Raw genomic sequence first — 25,575 nt, forward strand, 5'->3', positions numbered from 1 at the left:
GGAGCTTTGCGTTAAGGGCACCGGCTTCATTCTGTTCCTTATGTGCAGCAAGCCATGAGGCAACAGGAAAGCCAGGCTGGTCTCTATGCCTTCTGGAGGGGAGGGGGGCCAGAGAGGGAACCACTTAAGACTGCACTTTTCTGTTTTCCGTTTACTCTGTTTACACATTTTGCACTTGGGAGGAGGGAGACTAAGGCTGGGTCCTCCCCTCTGAGGTTTCTCAGGTGGCAACGTATCTCATTTCCTTGTCCCTCCACTCCTCTTCCTAAGCACCAGCTTGGGGCCCAGGGGAGGTTAGGAGACTGATAGCATGTGATGGCTCAGGCTGAAGAACTGGGGTGCTGTTTAGTCCCTGCTTTTATCCTGGTGCCTGATTGGGGTGGGGACTGTCATTGTAATCCCTGTGAAAAAACCCTGAAATATAACCACTCCATGCAGGCCCAGCTGTTGAGGGTTTTCTTGGTCAATAAATGCGTAGTGCACATAAGCCGGGGACAAGTCTGAGGACTTTGGGATATGTGGCTGCCTCTGGGCTTTGTCCCTCACTAAATATCAACTCCAGCTGTAAAAAAATTACCAGCATAAACAGTAGCAGATACACTTTGCCAAACAATTCTTAGTGTTAAGAACAGAAGTGGAACTTAAATACGTGTAATTATAAAGGACTATAAACACAGTTATTAAAACACAGGGACTTGTAATATGCAAGCATAAACAAGAGGACACTCCAAAGCAGCTGAATTCCATGTGAAGCTGCTCCTGTGTGTTGTGTGTGAGCATCCTTCCCCCCCATAAGTGCAAGTGCCTGCCTGCGCAGAAGACAACAAACGCCATCTGGGGCACAGGTGTACACAAGGGTCAATCAAGGGCAGGGTTAAATGAGCTCAGGGACCACTAAAACAACCAGCAGAGTGGGCAGTCAGTCACTGGGTAGAGAGGTTTCTATTCAGAACCCGAACAGGGTCTTGTGAGGCATAAAGGTATAAAAATAACAGCAGGACAACAGGAATAAACCCGCATGAATCACTGTGGCGTCCAGTTTCTATTCACAAAGGAAAAGCTCCAGTCCATCTTTTAATTTTTTTTGAAAAATTCCTGACATTACAGAACTAAACTGAAATGTATTAATATTCCACTCTTACATTTCCATGACAAACAGAAAAATTCATGAGCCAAAAAAAAAAAAAAACAAAAAAAAGGGGGGGAGCTTATAAAACTAAATATGGATCTCAGCATTAACAGCTGAACAGAGAAAGGAATTAAAACGCTTTAATTAAAAAATCACGAGTGGATGATAAAGTGTGTAGAAACTGAAAATTTACAAACTATTTAAAACCTGGAATCGCTGACTGTTCAGAAACTACACAGATGGATCATGGGTGGTGGTGAACAGCAGAAAGGGATTATGGATGAATCTGCATTGTTCTAGCTGCTCCCCATGCCACCCGTCTCCGAGGAAAGCCTGTAACACAGAAACACACAAGAACTCAAAGTTAGTTTTCCCAGTGCCCACTACACCTCACAGACTCAGCCTGGCTGGTGACACTGAGAGCATACACACACACCGCTGTGCTGTCCAGTGAGACGGTTTGCTACATTCCCTAAGAATGGAGGGAAACACCGCCTGGGTTACCAACTGCCTCTAACTATGTTCTTTGAGCCTTTGCGGGAAATGTTAAGCAATCTGAAAATATGTCGCTCACGACTAGCACCCTTTGGAATATTAGGATACACAGACCCAGTGTTTCATCACTGCTGAGTGCATTTTTCCCTTCCTGCTATGAGAATACCAGTTCAGTCTCAAGGGGTGAGTGCTGAACCAATCCTAAGAAGCCTTTAAACTAGCTCTGGCTACCTCTATCAGCATCAAGGCTACCACTATGAAGAGGCTGTAGAATGGATGTTAAAAGGACCTGAATTATACAGTTAACACTACCATTCAGTACTTAAGGTGGCAGAGTAATTCCCTGGCTCACTCTGTTGATGTCTTTCTGGTTCAGATATGTATCCGAGGCCCAGGAATCAAATTTGGGGCATTGAGGGAAAGGTACCTGGGCATGCAGAATGCTTTCCAATACATCAGGTAAGCAACTACACTTTGTAACATGCACATCACTTCATAGTGATTTTAAACTGACCACTGTAACCTATTTGTTCTATCTGGCCAAAAGAGCACAGTCCACCATCTGCATCTTGTGCACAATGAAAATCCAAACGCTGACCCAAGTAGCCAAAAATCTAGGGCCAGAAAATGAAAGTTTTTGGAATACAGACTCTTTACTTTTAAAAGTTTTATCCACCACTGCATGAAGATAAATATTTAGATCTTAAAAATGAGGTAGACTCTTGCCTCCAACCTTAAAAATAGAATAATATCGGGCAAGATATACAGTGGGGCCTAAATGAAAGGGTTCAGTGGAAATGGAAGTAGTCTAAGAAAGGAATCGCTGGGTACTATCTTGGCCTAGAATCCAAAAGAATTAAGAGTTGATTCAAAAAGGTAAGAAGCACTCTTGCCCCCAGACTGAGGTAGGGTGAGGAAGGAGAGGGGAGAAGCGAACCAAAATGTCTGGGAGCTCTAGGACAGAAGGACCACATGAGGGAGCTCTAAGCTTTTAAAAAAATTAACACCAAGTACCTTTGAAAGTGGTGATGTAGCAGCCCCTTAAACATCTGGATTCCTTCCCAGCAATCCTTCTTTAGAGAATATTCATTAGGTTAAGAGGCCTTCCAATCAAGAATTAGATAAATAAAAACCAGGTCCCTGGGGGGAGATGGTATCAGCATGATTAAGTCCTAACTAGAAAGGAGATTACCAAGGGAGGGCTGGCCCGCATGGCAAAGGAGGAATTAAACTCCTAAGCAGGACAGGGAGACAGCAGTTTGTTGACCCACCCCCTTCCTTCATGCAGCCTGGGGCATGTACTACAGGAAGGCCCCATTTGGTGTGGAGGAACCACAATCCCAGAGATGACACAGGGGAGATGCACGCAGTTAGCTTTAAGAGGAAGGGGAGGGAATGTGGGAAATGTGGTCAAGGAAAAAAATCTCCACATGCCTTGCTAAGTGTAGGAGGCTTTCAACACCCAGGTTGGACAGGGGGGTATCAACAACCTTTGGCATTCCATGTGTCAATATCTAGAGACCCTTCCCATGGTAGGGGAAGAAAATAAGGTTTCATTCAGGGAGGTAAGCAGAAGCGAAGCACTCATTAGTCATTTCTATGATCTACAACTTCAACCTCTCTTGGGGTTTCAGTTTATCTCTTAAGTGTGAACTGAAGAGTTATAGATTAGCTGATCCCTAAAGTTCCTCTTAAATCTAAAAACATGATTTCTTATTCATTCCAATACTGGCACAGAGACGGGAAGGCAGGAGGTAGGAAGTTAAAGGAATTCGGTTGATCATTTAGAGCTGGTTTCAGATGCTCTCTCAGCCTTCATTAACTTCTGGACTTGGGAGGAATGAAGACAAAATCTGCCCATCCAATTTATCAAACCTTACCCCACCATTCTGGGTGAAGAAGTGAATTCTTGTGTCTGTGTACCTTGGACAAGCTCCTCACGGTAATTACTCTCCAGAGCACACAGCAGCAGGGCTGTATCTGTAGCTCTGCTGCTGCTACTGACAAGATGAGGGAACCAAGAGAAGCTGTTCTTCTGTAGTGTCGCTTCCTGCCAATTAGGAAGGCCCCTCAAGCTCCACTGCCAAGGCCAGTGCTTCTGGTGGGAATACTGACAAAGAACTCTAAAAATTAACCTGGGATACAAACAGGCCACAGCCAGGTGTACAGACTCCCTACAGTGAGCAGTCACAAGTTCCCACCCCTTTTACCCTTCACAGCACACGGCGAGCTAGGGTTCTTAGTGTGGCAACTTTATTACAGCTAGAAACACAAATATGACCAAGGCCTATTGATAGCTTAACCATTAAATAACTTTTTTTTTAAAAGGAGGGGGTTAACGGAGAAACTTTTATTCATTAACACAGAACCTAACACATTGTTATATTCTAAAGCAGAATAAAGCTACAAAAACAAATAAAAAACCCACAACAGAATTGGGAAAGAAGAGCAAGAACTGTGGCTCTATAGATAAAGAATTCAACAAGTCAGCCTCTGAAACAGGCACTCAGCGGAACCAGCCTAACCTAGACAAAGGTTACCACTGTCTCCCACCCCCACCCACTTTCTCCCACCCCACCCCACCCCACCCCAAGTAGTAAAAACGAAATGATCACAAGCTCACAATATTTGGGTTCTCACCAATGTTAACAAAGGAAATAAAAATGAACCAAGAAAACACTTGAGGAGGTACCTCAAGATATGCAATCAGTAGGGGGAGAATCTCTGTTTTTCGCCTTTCAGTTTGTTAGTTACACATGGCACCGCAGAGGTGGTGGTGGTGGCAGCTGAAGCCCCGGTACCCTTAGCAGCAGACACAACATTTAGAGCCAGGAGAGGGATGGGTTTCATGCCAAGCAGACTGGAGACACAAGGGGCGGTCGGAAGAGGGTTGGGGAGGCTGGAGGGTGCGTCGGAGGTCCCCGCTGTGGCGAGCGAGGGGGTGGTGGTGGAGGAGGAAGAAGAAGAAGAAGGGGTGGAGGGTTGAGAGAGGTTGATGCTGAGGTGATCAGGGATCGTGACGGAGGCTGCCTGGGAGGAGGGTTTAGCGTTTTCTAAACTGTAACAGAGGAAAAAAGGAACAAAAAAAAAAGGGTGGGTGGAAGGGAAGACCACAAAAGGGAAAAAGTACAGGACAAAAACCGCTTCAGTTTTATTAGTAAGCTCCTCTGGCTGCCAATTAGGAAGACCTAGTAACTAACAAGCTGTCTGTATTAGCTTGTGTCCCACCCTCTAAATCCATATAGTTGACCACCTTTACTTTACCACTGAAAAGGGCTACACTGAAGAAAAAGCTGACTAAGCAATCACAGAGAACATTACACGTCCACGCATCTGATATTCATAACCCAATCCAGAAGTCACAAACAACGACTTCAGGTAGAAATATTATCTAACCCCTAAATCAAAGAAATGTCTCATATGATCAAATGTCAGTTCATCATTCTAAAGAAAAATGAACTAAATCAATTACCTGGCAGAGCTTTGAATGTCAATCACCAGAATTTTATTCCCCTATACGGAGTTTAAATATTTCGGTCTATCTACATCGCCACAGCAAACAACCCAATATACAGCTAGGATGGGAAGAGGCAGCAGACAGAATGCAAAGAAAAATGCGGAGCACCAGTGTCAATAAAAACCACCAAAGCTGTTCCAGTGCAAGGTGGGAGGACAAAGGGCTCTGTGTCTCTGACTGACCACAGTTCCAACATGAACTTTACAGAACTGGAAGAGAAACTCAAGCATTACCAAGTCATGTTTGAAAGCAAAAAATGATACTGCTTCTACTCTCAAGCTTGATACAAGAGACAGTAATGATGGGCACCTCACCAATGCCTATGCTGGGGCCAGTCTAACCCTGACGGCAATGCGTCAAAGAGGCTCTCCTCTAGGACTCCACTGTGACGACCCTATGTCCTGTAACTCACAAAGGAATGAACAGAAGCAAACAGATTGTGTCAGCAAAAAACTCCATAGTCACAAAGCAGCAATGTTCAGAACTCATTAACAAAGTAGTAAAATCCTTTCTGCCTGGTATTAATAAGTTTGCAGATGAGCTGGGTTCAAGGTGACAGAGTAAGCTTTTCCATACATACAGTTCTTCCTTCATGTAAAAACCTCTCATCCCACACCCCGCCTCCAAATCGGACCCAAATCCTTACCGTCATGAAAGCCTGCCAGCCATTCAATGAGAATGATACAGAAAGGACTAACCCAAACCTATCACTGCCACCCAGGGGCAGGCCATGTCACAACACTCAGGGTCAGCCTACCCAAAGCAGAAGAACTTCCCAAGCCTTTAAGACAAGCGGCACACCTCTGCAGACAGCCTCTGTGCACAAACTTGCTATGTACTACAATCAACAGCAATTCTCACATGTTAAGGACAGAGCCAAGCACAGAAAAAAACATCTTTCTATACCAAGACTGGTAGCCTTCCAAGGAAGGAAAGAGTGTTATGGTGCAAGTCAGAATCACTACTGCAGATCATGTTCCTAAACGAAGGATTATAAACTACAACAACAACACACGGAACACCAGCATGACAATATAAGCCTCAATCATACTGAGGAATTCTCCCTTGCACTACATCTGGGACCTCATCTTTCATGCTTAAGAGCACAAATACTTCATGAAAAAGGTGAGTATTAGACATACTCCTCATAAAAAGGATCAAAAACTAGTAAGTCCCTTGGGAAAAACGCTGCTAACACTGGTTTAAAATGGTGACCAATCAAGAATGTGCCTTTAAGCTAAGAAAGCAAGAAATACAAACACCCTCCAGGATGTCCTTCTGACTGTCTCAGAGTAGGTACTTTTGGGTAACTGAACCTTAAGAAGTTGTAACAGATGAAGACCAGTGAAAACAGTGAGACAGCAACTCTTTGTATTTCTGCTGAAAACCCTGCCTCCTTTCCCCCACAAGCTCTGAACAACAGCATGCATTTGTAACCCACTGCTTTCAAGGACTGCCTTGATGTCACACTGGTCTATTACCTAAATTCAGTGATAGAAACATTGGTCTACATGACATGGACAAGAGACCAGGATCACATTTGTCAGCCTGGGTGCTCTGCCTACTAGTCAAATACACTACCCTCACCACTTCCCAGCTAATAAATTAAACCCAAGCAATTCATGCTTCCCTTCCCCATGCAAATTTATCACAATCTGGTAACTTCCCTGCTACACTAGATGAAAACAACACTGCAACATTCCCCAACACATACATTACTGTGTGGGCATTAATAAGATAAAACAGGGCAAACTTACCTGACATTGATTAGATACTGAGCCAGGCTAATGCTGGCAGCAGATCCGGTGATGGTAACCTGCCTGTCAGTAGATCCTTCTACTGGGTTCGCAATTTTGATCTGCGCCCCAGACATCTGACGGATCTCATTGATTTTGGCGCCTTGACGCCCAATAATGCAGCCAATCAGCTTAAGGGGAAAAAATAAAACCAAATTAACAACTTCCATCCTATCCCTTTAACTACAGCTTGAATTCAAGAACATGGCAATAAAAACTACCACCTGCACTTTACCCAATACCTGCCTGATTAAAAAAAATCTTGACTTGCAGATTACATTACAGTCTTGTACATAAGCACCACAGATCAGTCAACTCTAAGCTAACAGCATTAGTTGTTCATTATTTCTCTTCTCATAGTATTACCACCCCACCCCAAACACCAGCATAAGCAAGATATGAAACTTGTTAGTTGGATGGCCTTAGTTTTTCTGGGCAGCAACAATGCTTAAATTCAACTAGCCTGGGAATTGCCAACTGGTCCCCCCATTTCTAAATTCTGCAAGTTCAAAGATTTTTTGCTATTGTAAAAGGCAAAACTGGGTCCTATTTGTAATTGGCAATACTACGAATCATAAGGGATTACTGAGCACCTGACTTGAGACTGAATCATTGAACTGATTATTCATAATTCTCAATGTAAACAGCCATACGTGCGGGCGCGACACCTTGCATGCATCAGTATCCCATACGAGTGCCAGTTCATATCCCAGCTGTTCCAATCCCAACCAGCTCCCTGCCTGTGGCCTGGGAAAGCAATTCAGTATGGCCCAAAGCCTTGGGACCCTGCACGCGCGTGGGAGATCCCAAAGCAGCTCCTGACTCTAGATTGGCTCAGCTCCAGGTACTGTGGCCACTTATGGAGAGAACTAGCAGATGGAAGATCTTCCTCTCTGTATATCTGCTTTTCCAACAAAAATAAATCTTAAAAAAAACAAAAGCCATACATGCTTAAAAACTATCAGGTTGGCCCCACCTAATAGCTAAAGTCCTCGCCTTGCACGCATCGGGATCCCATGAGTACTAATTCCCATCCAACTCCCTGCTTGAGGCCTGGGAAAGGAGTTGAGGACAGCCCTACTCACTGGGGACCCTGCACCCACATGGGAGACCCAGAAGCACCTCCGGCTACTGCTGCCACTTGGGGACTGAATCATTCATCAGATGAAAGATCTTTAACTTTGTATATCTGACTTGAACAAAGAAAAAAACTGGGCCCGGTGCAATAGCATAGTGGTTAAAGTCCTCCCACATGGTGGCTGGTTCTAATACCAGCAGCCCTGCTTCCCATCCAGCTACCTGCGCGTAGCCTGGGAAAGCAGTAGAGGACGGCTCAAAGCTTAGGGACCCTGCGTGGGAGACTTGGAAGAAGCTCCTGGCTACTGGCTCCTGGCTTCAGATTGGCTCAGCTTCAGCCATTGCGGCCACTTGGGGAGTGAATCATCGGATGGAAGCTCTTTTTCTCTGTCTCTCCTCCTCTCTGTATATCTGACTTTACAATAAAAATAAATCTTCAAAATTTTTTTTTTAAATTATGCTAAAAAAAAAAGGAAAAAAACTACCCTGTTGATCAAAAACTAATGGATCATTGCACATAAGGAAACATAGACCATCAGAATTTGGCAGAAAGAAAAAGCTTCTTTCTCCCTTGTATCTTCCAGATTTGTAGCTACAATTTTATTGTACTTCAGAAAAATTTAATTTGAAGTCCAAATATTCTTTCCCTACACCTATTAAGTAGCAGGGAATTATTGAATGAATTTCTAGTCTTTAAAATCAAATTATTTTACTTTCATTACATGCATTTCAACTGACACACTTACATCATTTGGAATGGTGAGTTCATGAGAAGTAGTCTGAGCAGATGCATCCAGACCTGCTGAAAGACAGAAGAGAGCAAGGCCGTTCAAATACACAGCACTCTAACACCCCCACTGATTAGCACATTTCACTAACAGAAGGAAATTAACTGGAAACCAAGCATTGGCTGTTGGGATTCATCACTAACTTGGAAGCCTCAAAGAGGAAAGAGGGGAGAGGGGTGTAGAATATTGCTGGAAAGGTCCTTCTGTACATTCAGAAGAGTTGATTTCATGCCATTTCCTGCAAAGCCCAGCGTATTGGGGGTAGGGAGTGGAAGCAAGGGGCAAGGGAATGTGGTATCCTCAGACAAAACCAAAATCTATCCATCAAGCCATTCTGTCCTACTCCTTTTCTACTTAGGATTTCCGGCTGTTGTATTCAAATTTTCTCACCTGATGCTCACTGGCACCAGTGTCAATATCATGCCTCCTACTGGTACCATGGACGTTTGGCATACAAAGAGTTGCTCTAAATATATTTGCATCAGATTAACATCCTCCACCCCTATCCACCTAACCCCTAACCTAGACTTACAGGTCAAAATGAAATGGCAGTCAGGTGAGGGGAGCTTGTTTCTCCAGATTTATTGCCTATCTTTTTTTACTTGATAATCTCTCCTGGTTTTTATGTTTTTTAAAGAAAAAGAAAAAAAAAACCCATGAGTAAACACCGTTAATTCAGCTACAGTGACACCTGGAAGGCCAGGTCAGCTAGCTAGCCCTCAAACTTCATCTTACTCTCAGCTGCGTTTTTATAAAGGGGATTGGCCAGATCCATCAAGGGACCCTCAGGGGCACCAGGCCCACCCCTTAGCTCTCTCAGCTCCTCTCTGCCATGTGTGTTTCTGGTATGGTTCATGGGCAGTGAAACAAGACTCCCACCAGTTTATTAATATAACAGTAGAATACTACAGATTTTTTTTTTAATCATTACCCCAATAGCCTTTCACCTCTGGAGAGCTGGATTCAATGCCTGTTAAGATACAAGTGAAAATGAGTTTGGTGGTCTCATCCTAGCCCTATCGGACAAGTTATTCCTTATACAAAACAAAACAAAACAAAAAGCCCAAAAAAAACCAAAACAAAACAAAACCAAAAACACTACACAATTTGGCACAAATGGATTGTCTCTACCCATCTGAATAGCTAGTGGGGAGAAGGAGGTGCTGATCAGGTCAAGGGGGCAGCAGTCAGGATGGGTTAGAAGAAATAACAGCCTTCCCTTTACCTGACAAGCATCCCCAGACCTTACCCCAAAACCTTCCAGGGTCTTATTTTCTTTTAGATTAACTCAACCCAAATAAAAAGCACATCAACAAACACATTACCTCCTTGGGTCTAGCCATTGACAGGCCAAGTTTAAAACAGCAGGATGCTGAGTAATGAAGTTTGTTTTAAATAGATGTCAAGCTGAGACCTTGGGACTGGCCTCTGCCTTGAACTATACCGTACAGAAATAAACACTGAGGTATCCATACCACTGAATCCGGTGTTGCCATGCGTCATGGGAAAATGGGACTGTTGCATTGCCAACTGGTGCAGCTTGGTCAACTGCAAGGAGGAAATAGGAGAAGTTGGCATTAGAATAACAAAGCTTAAACACATTCAGATCTAAGTACTCAGAGCTCCGGATCCCCAAAGTTAATTCTACTACTGAAACTGCAACACAAGGTTGGGATGAGGCTTACATTACAGACCTGGGGATGGGGCAGAATACGAAAGGTAAAGAGTACTGTCAGTGTAGGAGAATGAATGCATTTTCGGTGTGTGACCAGAAAAGCAACAGCACCCGCCCAACAACCATCCCCTTGTGGGCTATTTAATGAAGGTGTTTGCAGCCATTGCACAACAGTTGCCCCAGGGACAAGCACAGACAGGCTAGGTAAACAAACTGTGCACTGGTGCTAGGGGAAACACACCATGCAGGGTTCTATCAGTACTGGGAAGAGGGAAGGAGGTGAGGGGGACAGGGAGACTGCAGGGAGCAGAGAAGAAACCAAACTGGGATTTCACCCCCCCCCTTACCACCACTGACTTCTACTCCTATTTTTCCCTCACCTATGTTAACTATCCTATTTTAAAATCATTACTACTTTAGTCTACCTCTCCCTCTAGGGGGCTACTGCTAACAAAGAGCCAACTCAACTGCTCGATGTAATGCTCAGCACCCAAGTAAGTTTAGTAATGTCAGAAGTGTCCTTAAAGCCTAAATATCAGCACTTTTGAATATTTAAGGAAAAAAAATGTTTTACTGAATTCAAATCAATTCCCAAATTTTCAGCTCCCTATCCCTCCCAAATAAAGCCCTTCCTCCCTCCCTCCCTCCAAATGCTTTTTAAATTTTCACCTCAGATTAAGGTGGATCCAAGGACAAATACAACCTCCCACTTCCCCCCAACCAAGAGAAGACTGTAGGGAAGCACAGTCCACCGTAATTTCAACTGTGTCAAGACAACAAATGTCAGCACACACAGCACAATTCTCTTTACGCAGAGTGAGGGAAAGTTGAAGCTGATCAGCTGCTGGATTATCATTTCCAGGATTAAACGTCAAAACAGTTAATATTCCCTGCTTAAAGATTGATTATTTAAGTGTCAAAGTATGGGATTCACTTTGTGAAGAGAACAACTTAATATTGTAAACATTTACGACCCAACTCACTTCTGGCAACTTAGAAGAAAGGAGTGAGACAATTTTGGATGGGAGAGGAAGCTTTTCAAAACAAGAAGTGAAAACAAAACTTACATCTGGCTGTGGAATGGCATACTGTCCTTGAATGGTATAAGCCTACAAAAGGAGGAAAACAGTTCCTATTAAACACCAATCACGGACAGCCACTCAGTGCGGGTGGGGGTGGGGGTGGGGGTGGGACCTCAACTAGCCAGGAAGCCAGAGTTGAACTAGAACTAGATAGAGGCAGTAAATGGAATCTCACAGATACAGTCAGACCCAAGTCGGGTTTCTTTGAGCCCTGCAATGACTTTATTCTAGGGATCATAAACGTTCAGGCTCCCTGCAAAAATAAACTTGCCTGCTTCTTAATAAAAACATGGGAAGTGAGATTAAACAATGCCTCAACTGACCAAGCCCTGATCCCCTTCCTCTCTCTACACACCCTCCAGGGTAAATACTCTGTCCCTCACCACCCCAACCCAAATCCCAATCATGGTGATGTCAAAGACTTATCTGTACAAACCTATACCACATATTTTTTCTTTTTCTTTTATCAAATGTTTTCAGACAATTCCCTTTTTCTCTATTCTTTTCTCTACATCTGCCTGAAGATCTCAAGCCAATGGATGCTGGCTGGTCCCTAACACTAGGGATCACAGATGCCTATGCACACAGACACATGAGCACACACACACCCAAAATCTCTGCTCTACATCCTGCTTTCTACTACCTCCCCTCCATAAAAGGAACTTGCAACTCCCATGATGCCATCCTCCCACCACCATAACCTCCCAAAAAGGGAGCTGGGTCTATTAGGGCAATGGGGTGGGTTACAAGGCAGAAAGGAAAAGGGACCAGGAAGGGAGCGAAGGGAAGGAGCGGCTGGTTAACAAGACGTGAAGCTTCTCACATCACAAGGCCAGAACCCACAAAAGTATACCCAGGTGTGGGTGAGAGGAAGGTGAAAATGGGGTGGGAGAAATGGGAGAGGGAGAAGAGGGTTGAACAACAACAACAACAAAAAAAAAAAAAAAAAAAAAATCAAAAAAAATCAAAAAAAAAAATCAAAAAAAGTTGGTGTTACCATCTGGTGGGCTACGCGGCCAGTGTGAAATGAGGTGGGGGGGTCAGTCCAGGTCCCCGTGGACAGGTGGTTGTCCACAGCACAAAAATCACCAGCGCCACTGGCCCCCCATGTGTTGGCAGTCTCGTCTGAGGCGGAAGGATTGAGTGAGCCTTGGAGACTGAACATCCCCTCTCACCTCTAGAGGTGGTCCCTCCAGGTCAGGGTTGAGGCACATGGACGGGGTGGTGTGGGGAAAGCTCGCACTGTCGCTGCCTGTGCTGTACCTGTCCTGTGGATAAATAGAGGATTTCAGTCTCCAGGGCTGTCAATCCGGCACCTTGTCACCAGCATGAAATTCACACAAAAAAAGTTGTTTATTGTTTTCTTTTTCCTTAAAAAGGAGCTCACAACACAATTTGAAACGAGCTGCAATCAGTGAATTAAAAAAAAAAGTTACCTAGTGGCAGATTTCACACAGCACAAATGGGCTATTTACAGTAAGAATCAAAAGAAGGGGCCACAGGACTGATGCTCCCGTCAGCGTGGGTCAGATTAATTCAAGCCCCTACAGAGCCCACTTTGCCACAAAGGCACAAAAGACACACATGTCCTTCTGTGGACACAGCATCAACTAATGTATTTAAATTGGCCCCTGGGAATAACCCATAGGACCCCTCATGGAAGAAGCTACAAGCTTTTAAAGGGTGACCAACTGAACAGGGAGGTAGGACAGGGAAGCAGACAGGTTTGAAAGCAAAGGTGGGACGGGGAAGAGACGGGAGGGAAGGCAGAACTGCTGTCACCTAGCACTCCACAGCGGAGCGGGAGAATCCAGAAGAGCAGGAATGCGGAGTTCCAGTGGGACAGGGACTCCTACAGCTAACCCTCCTGGCTGCTCTGTCCCTGACCTCTGCAGACCACGACTACCCAGAGCTGTGTACAAGCCCTCTGACCAAAGGCAGTCAACTCTTCAGGCTAAAAATGTCAAGTGATTAATTAAAGCTCCCAGAACTATTTAACTAAGCCCCCCCCTTGAAACTTGCGCCAACTCAGTAACATGAATGAGATGGACTCCAGGTTTGTTTCCCTTCTAAATGGTTCTGAGATAAAATACAAACAACTTACTGAATATGCTTCTAACAGGCCAGCCCCAAGGGGGAACAGGCACTGTGAGCAAAGCACTTGTTTAGTTAGGCAGTCACCAACCAGAAGCTGTTCTACCTACTCCTCAAATATTTACCAACAAAACATAAAACTGCCATAGTGCTGATCAAGGTTCTTGCCATTGAAGTCTAACTTCAGAATAAGCACATGCCCAAGATCAAGAGCTCCGACTGACGAGAAGAGAGGCCACAGGGTGCTTTGGTGTTCTAATGTCAAAGGTCACAAGCACCACAGCCCAACATGCTCTCCTCCTCTTCCTCTTGCACACTGAATTTGTACCCCAGCTGATCTATTGCATCGCAAGGCTTCACACCAGGGTTTACCAGGCCAAGAGCCCAGGGAACACCACTGGAGGTTGGGAGTGAAGGGGTAGGGGAGGGGAAGGAGAGGGGAGGGGAAGTTTGTAGGACACTCAAGGATCCCCTATTTAGAGACCACCATCCATTTAATGCAGAGGTCCAATTCTCTGCTACCTTTATCTGGACCTCTAAACATCACCCTAAATGTTTAAAGGTGGATGGGGTAAGAACAGAAGTAGTGACTGCGAGGCAATGTAACTCTCCATTCAACCCACCTTAAATTATCAAATAGATTACATCTTCCGAGTGCCTACAAAACTTCCATTGCCTGCTAAAAATTAAGTAAGGGCTTGGCATTCATAGCTTTCTCGAGTACAAAAAATAAAACTAAAAGCAATCAAACTATGGCGAGTAGATTTCAGCAAGCATGCAGCGTGGCTTGGTTGTGCTGCTGGCAATGTTGACATTTCAAATTATTTCTGTTCACTCCAGCCCACAAGAAAATAATTCTCTTACCTGACCACCTGCAAAGATGACCGGAGAACTGGACGGCTTGGGCCGGTACGGGATGGTCACGCCCTTCGGGGGGGACTGGGAGAGAGTCAGAAGGGAAAAAAACAAAAAGAGATAAGGTTTCAAAGCTGCTTAAGCTGTGTGGCTTTAGCTCACACAGGTCAGTTAAATTAAAAACCACTATTTCCATCTTCTCATCTATGGCGCACTCCTGGGCTCAATCTAACCTCCCATTACCTACACAGCTCACACTAGCACCCATTAGGGAAGATGCCCCTGTAATCAGCTCAGACACTACTTCCACATTTTCAGATAAATCTGTCCAACACAGAACACCTTATGTACACCCAAATTCATATTCAGTTGCTAATTTTGAGGCTCTACCATCTTAGCCTGAATAGAGGACAAAAAGACAAAATTAGAAATAACATACCCAAACAATGTGAACATAAGAGTTACATAAAAATAACCGAAAGATCTGATCAGGATTTTCCTAAATTCTAATTGGAAACTATTTCCAAACCAATACAGGACCAACTCCATACATCTGTTTTAAAAAGATTAACTTCCCCCTAATTTTGCTATTCTCCTTCTATCATAAGGACCTAATTCATTAGAAATTCCAGCCAAGATTTTCTATTTTACCTACGCCACTTTGATTAAATCATGCTCTAATGAAAAAGAATGCTAACCAAAAGAAAATTTCTTAAGAATCTAAATGCTTTTTTGGTCACCAAGTCTAAATCCAGAGACTCAATCTTCCCGTATCCAGCTCAACTAGAATTGTTGTGAGTCAAAAGATCACTGCTGCTTAGCAGTTTCTATTTTTACTCAGAGACAAAGTCAAAGCTAGGGGAAGAAAAATAGGAACTCAGGGAACCTCTTTCCCCACCCCCAGTAGAGACTTCTAACAGCTTCACCTAATTCTAGTCTTACTAAATATAGATTAGTTCCTCTGTCCCCAGTAACACCCACCCCCACCCCCAGCATGAGCCTGAGGGCTTACCTCCAACATGACCACGCAGATCTGTTTAACACACTCAATGATCGACTGAGGAATGCCAGCAATAGTGATGGCGCGCTCGGTTGAGTTGGGGAGCATGTCCCCTGCCACCTGCACCTGAGCCCCTGTACTCTTTGGGATAAAAACAAATTTCAAATTAGAGAAAAACAACTCATACCAAGTGTCAGGGATGCTTATCCCACTTCCCATCTTCCCTCTGGACTCTCCTTATCCCAGACAGTTTAACAAAAGTTAAATTAGGCATTGAAAAAATAAGCTTAAAAAAAAAAAAAGCTTAAAAAATGCATAAATTTAATCTGCTCAAGAAAAAAGGCCCTTCGATCCCTCTGTTAACTGCTTCTATGAGAACCAAACTTCATAAGTATCATAAACTTTCCATTCTTACTGAACAAATATCTTAATGAAAGCCACTGTGTCAGGCTCCCATTAAAATGTGCAGCCAGCACATCAGCTAACAAAACCAAGATTTCACCTTGCATGGCATGTACTGTACACTTCCCAAGACATCAGAGTGGCTTCAGGAGCCATCCAATTTCCTCCCAAAACCAAACTGCGCGACTTTCAGTTTAAACTTTCTAAATAATGGGAGTTACAGTAACTTATGGAAAGTATAATTATAACTACTTCAATATTTCTTCTCATTTTCTCTTTGCTATGAAATTTGGTCAAAAATACTGTAATCTCTTCTACACATGAAAATAATCACGTAAGCCTAATAAAGTTATTAAAACTGAAGAACTGAAGGGGGAGAAAAACCTGGGCACACATCACATGCAGTAACTGGATATTACATTTTCACGTTCTGATGTTACTCAAACCTTGGAATTGTGTTTAAAAAACAAACTACCAAGCTGTCCCAAAATCTAGTAGAGCCACACTTGGAAATTAGTTGACATTTCCAAAGAAACCAGCCACCAACCTCTCGTATTTCCTTGATCTTGCAACCACCCTTTCCAATGAGAGAGCCACACTGACTTGCAGGAACCACAAGCCTCAGGGTAACTGGAGGTCTGCTGGCAGCTGTGCTGTTGGTCATAGAGCTGCTGATGTCCTGCAACAAGAACGAACACCAGAAGGCTTGAGTAGAACCCTGGAAACACACTCAACATGGGGGACAGAGACAAAGCTTCCGGCTTCTGCCTAGGGCAGTTCTGCTTACTATAGCAATTTGACAAATGGACCAACAAGTCATTTGTCATGTGTTAAGTACAGGGCCAACTACCACAGGGCAACGGGTTAGGCCTCCACCTGTGGCAATAGTATCCCATACTGGGATAACATAGCCCCTTATATATATGCTTTCAATCGAGCTACCTACTAATGGCCTGGGAAGGCAGAGGAAAATGGCCTAAGTGTACACGTGTGGGAGACCTGGAAGAAAACTGCTGGCTTTACACTGGTCTGGCTCCTGTCATTGTGGCCATTTGGAGAGTGAACCAGCAGATGGAAGATCTCTCCACAACTCTTTCAAATCAAATAAAAACTTTAAAAAGAACCACAAACTCAGTGAAAAGCATTATGGTATAATAGGTTAGACATCCTGCAACAGGGGAATCCCAGGAGTACCAGTTTAAGTAGCAGCTGCTGCTCCACTTCCAATCCAGCTTCTTGCTAATGTGCTTGGGAAAGCAGTAAAAGATGGCCAGTGCGTGGGTACCTGCTATCCGAGACCTCAGAATGGAGTTCTAATCTCCTAGCTTAGCCTGGTCCAACCCTCCCCATTGCAGCTATACAGTGAATCAGTGGTTACGAGGATCTGTTAACTTTCAAATATATAATCTTAAAAAGCAAAACATTTCAATCCAAATCAACTCTGTCCTTATAAAACTAAAAAGTTAGAAACCAAAAAAACATCACTCTAGAAACACTATTGTAAATTTTTATGGTAGGTAAATGCAATTTAGGCTCAGACACTTACACCACTTCAACAAGCAACTCACACAGGAGACCTGAAAGGAACAGCAGGTAGCGGGCTTCAGCCTGGCCCCCATAAAGGCTGTTGTAGCCATTTGGGGAGTGAACCAATAGATAGAAGTGCTACTAATTTAAATAAACAAATCTTAAAGGAAAGCTATAGAGCCTGGTGCAGTAGCCTAGTGGCTAAATCCTCACCTTGCATGCACTGGTTCATATCCTGGCGGCTCCACTTCCCTTCCAGCTCCCTGCTTCTGGCCTGGGAAAACAGCCTAGGACAGCCCAAAGCCATGGGAACCTGCACCCACTTGGAAGTCAGACCAGCTTAGCTCCAGCCATTGTGGTCACTTGGAGAGTGAACCAGAATATGTAGAGACCTCATCCTCTCTGTATATCTTTCTAATAAAAATAAATCTTAAAAAAAAAAAAACTAGACTGGAAATGAAATACTATTGGTTCAAAACCCGTACTTTCCCTAACAAAATGCAACAAGAAAAAGTCAAGGTTTCAACCTGGTTAAGCTTTCTGAAGATTTAAGTGGTATAAATAACACTCATCAGTTTAATCTCCATGAATAAAAGACCTGAAAACTGCTTAAGCATAAGCCCTGAAAAACGTCTGTTAATGAATACTACATTTTCAGGTCCTGCATGGTGGCCCAAAGGCCAAAATCCTCGCCTTGAAATTGCTGGGATCCCATATGGGGGCAGGTTCGAATCCCGGCAGCCCCGCTTTCCCATCCAGTTTTCTGCCTGTGGCCTGGGAAAGCAGTCGAGGACAGCCCAAAGTCTCGGGACTCTGCACCCACATAGGAGACCTGGAAGAGCCTCCTGGCTTCAGATCGGCACAGCACTGGCTGTTGCGGTCACTTGGGGAGTCAATCATCAGACAGAAGATCTTCCTCTGTATATCTGACTTTACGATTAAAATAAATCTTTTTAAAAAAAAACACGCGTTTAGAGCCCAGCGGCGTGGCCTAGCAGCTAAAGTCCTCGCCTTGAACGCCCCGTCATCCCGTACGGGTGCTGGTTCTAATCCCGGCAGCCCAGCTTCCTATCCAGCTCCCTGCTTGGGGCCTGGGAAAGCAGACGAGGACAGCACAAAGCCTTGGGACCCTGTACCCATGTGGGAGACCTAGAAGAGGTTCCTGGTTCCCGGCTTCGGATCGGCACAGCACCAGCCGTTGTGCTCACTTGGGGAGTGAATCATCGGACGGAAGATATTTCTGTCTCTCCTCCTCTCTGTATATCTGACTTTGTAATAAAAATAAATAAATCTTAAAAAAAAAAAAAAATGAATAGGGGCCCAGTGGCGTGGCCTAGTGGCTAAGGTCCTCACCTTGAATGTGCTGGGATCCCATATGGTCGCTGGTTCTAATCCCGGCAGCTCCACTTCCTATCTCTCCTCCTCTCTGTATATCTGACTTTGTAATAAAAATAAAATCTTTAAAAAAAAAAAAATGAATAGTACATTTTGGACATGGAACTATGGGTCCAAAGATAACATTCCTGATCTTCACAAGGGTAAGATTTCAGGCACCATTAAGTGCCAACCACCAAGTAAGCAGCCCTTACTGGTATAATTGCACAATTAGCTGCATTACTGCAGCAGAAGGAGGTAGAAGCCAAACACAGAACCACAATGGTTATTCAGTCTGAAGGATGGTCAACAAAATCTTCAGACAAGTGCCCAACACAACGGCTGAGTGGCTCAATCTTTGCCTTGCAGGTGCCAGGATCTCACATGGATGCTGGTTCATGCCCCGGCTTCTCTACTCCCCATCCAGCTCCCTGCTTGTGGCCTGGGAAAGCAGTGGAGGGCACCCCAAAAGGCTTGGAACAATGCACCCATGAGGGAGACCTGGAATAAGCTTCTGGCCTTCAAGTTGGCTCAGATCCGGCTCTTACAGCCACTTGGGGAGTGAAATCACAGAAACTTGCTCTTTCTGTAAATCTGTCTTTCCAATATAAATAAATAAATAAATAGGCTTCCTACTGCACTTATAACTTCCCACTGCACTAGAGTGTACATCCTGGGGGGCAGCAGGCAGGTGACGGCTTAAGTAGCTGGCTCCCTGAAACCCACATGGGAGATTCAAACTGGGCCCCAAGATTCCTGCGGCCTCAGCCTAACCCAGCACAGGCTATTGTAGGCATGTGAGGAGTGAACAACTGTATTTTAATCTGTATTAAGTAAACTAAAAACAAAAAGCTACTTTTATGCACTTAAACATTACTATATATTGGATATTTAGCTTATGCCCCACAGCAGCATCTGTGGACCCGACCCGATTCCCAGCTGTAGCTACCTACTCTCACTTCCTGGCATCCACAGGAGACTTGTGGACTACATTCCCAGCCTCCAGCTCTAACATCATCGTGGCCATCAGTAGTATCTGAGAACTGAGCCAGTAGATGGGAATCATCAAAAATTGAAAATGGGGGAGGGGCATGTCAACAAACCTCTTCCAGTTTGTCAATGATCATAGCAAAGGCTTTGAAGATGGCATTAGTGGGTCCAGCCAAAGTGATAATTCTCTCAGGACAATTCCCCTCTGAGATGTTGATCCGTGCACCGCTCTGTATAAAAGAGTCAAAATGCGGAAGAGCTCAGCACACACAGGACAAACAGTCCCTCCCAAGTAACAGGGGCAAGAAATCTACCTACACAATCAATCCTGATATGAGGCAAAGTCAGCAACATTTCAAACTTTCAAGTCTGTCTTCAAACAAAATCTACAAGTTACCTGAATTTTGAAGCTTGTCAGAACCATTTCCTAAAATACTACTTGCTAATACAAACAACCAAACCAGAAAAAAAACATATACACAAATTCCTCCTATTGAGGCCTTCCAGTTGTTTTAACAGCACTTGATGTAGCAGGTCAAGCTGGCATTTCGTATGGACATAAGCTTGTGTCAGAGCTGCTCCTCTTCTGCGCTGGCTGCCCTGCTAACAGCCTGGGAAAAGCAGCAGAAGGTGGCCAAAGCGCTTAGGCACTTTCTACCCAAGACACCCAGGAGCAGCTCCTGGCTTCACTTGGTCCAGCCCCAGCAGCCGTTATGGCCGTCTGGGGAATGAACCAGTGAATGGAACATCCGCCTCTCCTTTTCTTCACTTCCAAAGTAAGTTATTAAAGAAAGTTTTCAATTCTCAAAGTCTACAATCCCAATGTCCTCTCATAACTTACCTCCTCGCGCATCTTCTTAACAGATTCTCCTTTCTGTAAGAGGAAAAGCCATGCATGAATTCCAACTGCTACTTCAACCAACACTGAGTAAAACACTAATCAGAGTTGAAATTGTCTTACCTTTCCAATAATACTGCCAACTTCCTACAACGAAGGAAACAAGCATTAATAAATGAAGCTCAGAAATGGTAATTATGAAAAGGAATTCCTCTTACTGTCCAGCTAACCCACCGTACCACCCTGAAGGAATGGAAAAAGGATTTACTGAAAAGGCAAATAATTACTTTTCTTATAATTTAAGAGAGAAGCTACCAAAAGTTTTGGGGGAAAAAAATGCAAAAGTGACTAAATAGTATTTGCATTCACTATAAATCACTTCTGAAAATACCAAAATGTCTTCCTGCTACAAGATTCCAGTAATTAATTGGGCACAATAAAACACTTGTAAACTGAGCTGCAACAAAGTCCATCAGAAATAAATAAACCCACACCATCCAGTCAGGAGACAGTCTTTGGCCCTAGCCTCTGCTAAGCCTTTCCTGCTCAGTGGAGCTTCCTAGTCAAGTCTGTCCATTTTCCCACCACACACATATCCAGTCAGAAGAGTGCTGAAGCCAGGCGCCCCACAGTGCTAATCTGCTGAGCTCCAAGATGCATGTCAGCTCTTCCCCGCCCCTCCCTCAGCAGTTACTATGACCTAATTTCCCAAGCTGGTGCCTACCTTGCCATGCATAAGTAGCCGAATAGTGAGAGTGACATTTAATCCACCTTCAATCACACCGGTGTCCATGTCGAGCAATGTTCTTGGGAGCTGGACTTCGAGTGGTCAAGTCTTTGGTCACTGGTGGGGGTGAAGGCCAAACTGAAAAGCAACCATGGCCACAGTCAGAGAACAATAGGGAAATCATTCTCTTAAATTATTGTCACTATTATCAACGTCTCTAATTATTTTCCTTAAATGACATCCCATTAGCGTTGCATACACACCAGCCTGACAGTAACATTTACAGCTCAGATCTGTTACCCAACACAGAAGGTGACTTCCCAGTTTGTGCTGAACAGTAGTGATAGGGTTTCTGCTGACTCTCGGGATGAGAATTCTTCCCACAGACCAGAGTTCTAAGGAAACTGCTAAAGGTGCAGCAGTCTCCTTCAGAAGAGTAAATTAAAAATTGAGAAAATACCTGGAAATTACAAAGACAAATCCCAATACAAACAACACAAACACAATCACAGCAGATGATTTGTTTCCCTACTGGGTAACATTTCACCTAAAACACTATAGAAAAAAAACGCATCGATTCTCTCTCAAAGCAATTTCTACAATACACATACCTCATACTACAAATTTTTAATTCTAACAGATGGATATACCAATAGATAGTATTAAGATGTAGGTCAACCACCTCACTGAAAAAGGCATTACCGAGGCGTGTTCCATGCAGGAGGGGTTCCACATCCTGCTGGGGATGACAGGAGCCCTCTTCTCACAGCACAACTTGACAGTTACTCTGAATTAAGAGATCACCCTCATGTCTGTGCAGTAACCTTATTCAAGCCTGTTCTGCGAAGTCTCAAATCTCTCCCAGAGAACAAACTTGGCATTCCTTAAAACTGAAGCCATAACAGTAACAACACTTTCACTGTCCAAGAAGGTCCTTCCCCTCTGATTTTAGTTTTGCTTTTGTCTTCAACCCCTGCTTAGCACACTTAATCCAAATTAAAAAAAAAAAAAAAAAAAAAAATTCCCAGCTTCCACTAATTGATTTCCAATGACATTTTTAAGCACCCATCTCCTCAGAACGCCACGGTAACCCTCCTCTCTCGCTTCACAAAACCAGTCACTGGCTTGACTTTGCTGAAACACAAAGCCCACATCCGAAGTATTTTCAGAACTGATGGCAAACTTGTCCCCTGGCTACTTCAGAGTGCGATTACGCGTGATTATGTAAGTGCAGCCATCCCCACAGCACATCATTCTCTATTTTCAGCCTATAGTTAATTGCTGGCAAAATCCCAGAATTCAACATTTTTTCACTCACATTAAAAAAAAAAAAAAAAACAACACGGGGATCGGTGTAGAGGCAACGTCAGGTTGCGAATGACCCTCCTTCCGACAGCCACAGCACTTTTACAAACACCGCTCCCCACGATGCCAGCTGGGGAAGGGCATGGAAAACACCTCAAGTCTTGCATGAACTCGAGGCAAGGCACCCAGCTGCATTTCTGACGGCGCGCCATGGCCGCCGGAGACTAGGTCAGCCAGCCCAGCCCCGCATCCAGCTGCTCATCCCGCACGCCAGCACCCCCTTCTATAAATAGCCCGCTCGACTTCAGGGCGTCATTACCCCGAGACAACGTCCCCGATCCCCTGGCCAAGTGGGGAGCCCGACACGGAACTCCGCAGCATCCACCCCGCCCCTCGCTCCTCCAAGCATTCTCCCGCTTTAAGAAAAAAAAAATTTTTTTAAACCCTCCCCCTCCTCCTACTCACGACCGAAAAAAAAAAAAAACCCAGGAAAATAAATAAATAACGCTCCTAATGAACGGCGCGGTCGTGGGGGGGCGCTGCGCCCCCGGGGGAGGGGCCCGGCCGCGGCGCCTCCTCGCGTGGCTGCGCCAGCAGCGCCCGAGCCGCGGGGCGCCGGCCCCCCGAAGCCCGCGGCCCCCGAGCCCGGGCCCCCCGCCCCGCCGCGCGCCCCCCGCCGCCTGCGCAGCCGCCGCCGGCCCGGGCCCGGGGGGGAGGGGGCCGGGCGTCGCGCGAGGCCTACTAGGCCGCGCCGGAGCCAGGGCCTCGCGTGAACGGCCGGCCGGGGCCGCGACCGAGGGAGGCGGCGCTCCCCGCGGAGCCCACGGGGCCCGGACAAGCTACCACCAAGGCGGGGGGGGGGGGGGCACACAGACAGAAAAAAAAATTTTTTTTTTCTTAAAGAAGCTTACCTGCAGGCGCGAGGCGAGACTCGGGGGGGGGGAAAAAAAGGGGAGCGGGCGGGAAGGGGAAGGGCGGGAGGCCGGGGGCGGAACAATAGGGGCGGGCGGGAAGGCGAGGGGGGCCCCGCGGGCGGGCGGAGGAGGGGGGGTGGAGGAGGAGGAGGAAGGGGGACAGAGACCCCGGGGCGGGTGAGGGCGGCGGAGGGCGGGCGGGCGGGCGGGAGAGGGCGCAGGCTGCGGCTGCTCCGGCGGCTGCCTCTGCTGGTCTGGGAGGGGGACGGGGCGGAGCGGCCCGCTTTCAACCCCGCGCACCCTCCGACCCCGGAAGCACTAACCGCCCCGGGGACCGGCGAGGCGAAGGCGTCGTCCACACCTTCCCCACGCAAAGGCGGGCGGCCTCCCGACAGCCTAGAGCGGCTCCTGAGGCCCGGCCGGCACCAGCGAGAGAGTGACTGAGAGCGAATGGCGGAGAAGGGTGATAGAGCGGCAGCGTAAGAGGTGGGGGAGCGGAGAGGGCTCGGTCTCCCCCTAGCGGTCCTACTGCGAAGCACAGCTAAGCGCGCTGAGGAGAGCTGGCAGCAGAGTTGGGATTTAAGCACAGAGGAGCTGACACGGATGGGGGGCGCGGTGGGGGGGGGGGGGAAATGACGAGATCTGAGGAAAACCCAGCTGTCTGCACTCCTACACTCCGAGAAAGAATGATCAGAAAAAAGGAGGTAACTTTTTACATCTGAGGTGACTCATACACCAACCCCTAACCGAAAATGTGGTGATTGGAAGATCTGAGATTTTACGTTCAATTGAAATCAACAACCAAAATCTCCTTTTTAAAGAGTTCACTTCACTAAATCTAGAAGCAAAGAGTGAGAAAATCATCATTCTGCAACCAGGAATGAAATATTAATTCAGGCAAGTATCAGAGTGTCATCCATCATTAAAATTTCAAGAAAAGGGCTGTTAGGGAATAGGATATTGTGGCGTCAAATCTCACCTCACAGGTTATTTCCAAATCGTACATTAAGACCAAAAATAAATTAATTAATTAAATAAATGGAGAGTTCTGGCAGACAGCACCTTCCCTAAGTACGTGGTAAAACTTGCAAAATAGAACAATTGTGTGGCTGTTGATTAGCTTCTACAAGAAGTACACATCATCTGTTAAGTATTCTTGTCAAAGCTGCTTAATCTTGATCTAATCAAGTAACTTAGAGAAAATCTATATGGACTAAAGGAACAAATTAAATACCAATACTAGGAAAAATTCTACAAATTCAACATGTGCAACAGGCCACATGACAACTAGCCCAGTCTCTCCATAATAACATAATAAAGGAGAAGAAGAAAAGCAAGAAGGAAGAAAAAAATTTTCAGGCAGTAAAATCCAAATATAATGTGTAAATCTTGCTTGGATCCTGGTTTTAGTGGGGAGGGGAAGGCTATATAGTACACTTTGGGATGGACATAATAGTCTTACCCACTTCCCTATAGCCCCTGAACCTTTTTACCGTAACTAACTATGTAAAGATTGTCAACAATATAAATAAAAAATTTAAAAAAAAAAATACACATTGGGAACAATTGAGAAGATTCCAAAATGTGATAATGGAATTATCATTACAGAGAAAAATGCTTTTTCGGACATGCACGATGTAATAGTTAAGGATAAAGATTGGCGCTGCTGCTGTGGCAAAGTAGGGCAAGCTGCTGCCTCAGACACCTGCATCTCATAAGTGCACAGGTTGAAACCTCGCCTGCTCCACTTCCAATGCTGCTCTCTGCTAATGTGCCTGGAAAGCAGTGGAAAACGGCCCAAGTGCTTGGCCCCAGCACCCACCTGGGAGATTTAGAGAAGCTCCTGGCTTCCACCCTGGCCAAACCATTATAGCCATTTGAGGAATAAACCAGGAGACAGAAAATTCTCTCCCTCTCTCTTTCTTCCCTTCTCTGTGTAACTCTGACTTTCAAATAAATAAGTCTTTCAAAAATAGAAAAGCATCAAGGA

The 25,575-nt window shown here is 45.1% G+C and overlaps 1 protein-coding gene across 6 annotated transcripts; it reads right to left on the bottom strand.

Moving 5' to 3' along the window:
* Nucleotides 1-1,034: 1,034 nt before the first annotated feature.
* On the bottom strand, nt 1,035-23,797 carry PCBP2 (poly(rC) binding protein 2). 6 transcript variants are annotated; one of them, XM_058673860.1, is made up of 15 exons: nt 23,583-23,797; nt 21,364-21,504; nt 20,763-20,786; nt 20,643-20,675; nt 19,915-20,031; nt 16,458-16,589; nt 15,521-15,649; nt 14,518-14,592; nt 12,735-12,827; nt 11,545-11,586; nt 10,278-10,350; nt 9,734-9,772; nt 8,761-8,816; nt 6,899-7,068; nt 1,035-1,462 (listed from the first exon to the last, which is right to left on the bottom strand). In XM_058673860.1, the coding sequence occupies exons 2-15, from the start codon at nt 21,430-21,432 to the stop codon at nt 1,426-1,428; spliced, it is 1,089 nt and encodes a 362-aa protein (XP_058529843.1). In that variant the 5' UTR covers nt 21,433-21,504; nt 23,583-23,797; the 3' UTR covers nt 1,035-1,425. The 6 variants fall into 6 exon arrangements, with proteins under 6 accessions (XP_058529843.1, XP_004583227.1, XP_058529840.1 ...); XM_004583170.3 differs by lacking the exon at nt 23,583-23,797 and having other exon boundaries at nt 8,761-8,813; nt 21,364-21,467; XM_058673857.1 differs by lacking the exons at nt 20,763-20,786; nt 21,364-21,504; nt 23,583-23,797 and having other exon boundaries at nt 8,761-8,813; nt 14,518-14,604.
* Nucleotides 23,798-25,575: the final 1,778 nt, after the last annotated feature.

Source organism: Ochotona princeps, chromosome 15 (assembly GCF_030435755.1).
Source record: "Ochotona princeps isolate mOchPri1 chromosome 15, mOchPri1.hap1, whole genome shotgun sequence".
In the NCBI taxonomy this organism is placed as follows: domain Eukaryota; kingdom Metazoa; phylum Chordata; class Mammalia; order Lagomorpha; family Ochotonidae; genus Ochotona; species Ochotona princeps.

What these genes read in the sequence shown, in the direction of transcription:
- PCBP2 (XM_058673860.1), bottom strand. Translation starts at nt 21,432, where the DNA reads ATGGACACCGGTGTGATTGAAGGTGGATTAAATGTCACTCTCACTATT. An exon ending in TCTGCGTGGTCATGTTGGAG is followed by an intron (nt 14,593 to 15,520) that starts GTAAGCCCTCAG and finishes ACTCTCTCCCAG; the next exon opens with TCCCCCCCGAAGGGCGTGAC. An exon ending in AGAGGTGAAAGGCTATTGGG is followed by an intron (nt 8,817 to 9,733) that starts GTAATGATTAAA and finishes TCTGTCTTTCAG; the next exon opens with CAGGTCTGGATGCATCTGCT.